At 55.6% G+C, this 736-nt stretch overlaps 1 protein-coding gene across 1 annotated transcript in view; it reads right to left on the reverse strand.

Moving 5' to 3' along the window:
- The window catches only part of LOC104758307 (squamosa promoter-binding-like protein 8), a 2,532-nt gene extending 1,805 nt beyond the window's left edge, over positions 1-727 (reverse strand). The window contains exon 1 of the mRNA XM_019241183.1: positions 1-727. This exon is cut by the window's left edge and continues 15 nt beyond it. Coding sequence (XP_019096728.1) covers positions 1-688 — 688 coding nt within the window. The 5' untranslated portion in view covers positions 689-727.

Here is a 736-nt window from a genome sequence, read left to right on the forward strand (position 1 = left end):
AGCGCTGGCTTAGTCCGGCGGCCACTACCGTCGATGCTTTTGAGTGGAATTCGCACACTTTGTGCCTCCGGTGGTAGTGCTTGGCGTGGCTCAGATCCGCGTTGCATCCCTCAGCTTGGCACCGTGGCGTGCTCAGCAGCGAGTTCCCCATCCCGGACTCACCCGGTCTTGACCGCCTGTACAGCCTGCTCACGAAGTCGTCGTCCGCCGCCGAGAAGTAAGTACGCCCTCCCAGGTTCAGCCCGATCCTGTTTGAAGTGAAATCGACTTCGGTCTTTGGGATGAGGAAGTTGTAGGAAGAACCGGAGCCGCCGGATCCTGCAGGTCCGGTATGGTCGTACGAGTACAAGGCCGGAGAGGAAGAGTGGGGATGGTAGATGGGATCGGAGGCGACGTAAGGAGAAGTGGTGGTGCGTGGGTCGTAAAAGGAGTACTGGTGATGAAACTGTTGGTTCTGCTGGTTCTGGCCGTAGACGACGGCGGTTGTTGTAAGATGATGATGATGATGATGGTTAGAAGTGCTGAAGGCCGAAGAGAGGAGGGGAGGAGAAATGGTGATGTGACGGTGGTCGTTGTAATTAGAGGGGTCGAAAATGGAGAGGGCCCGGGTCGGGTCAGAGTCCGGGTGGTTCCTTTCATCCCCGGAGAGGACAATGGACGAAGGATTCTCCCATTCGTAGTCCAACATGTTGCAATCCCGAGGAAGATCTCTTCTTCTCTTTCTCTTTTTTTTTTT

The sequence above is a fragment of the Camelina sativa genome, chromosome 3, assembly GCF_000633955.1.
Source record: "Camelina sativa cultivar DH55 chromosome 3, Cs, whole genome shotgun sequence".
Lineage (NCBI taxonomy): Eukaryota > Viridiplantae > Streptophyta > Magnoliopsida > Brassicales > Brassicaceae > Camelina > Camelina sativa.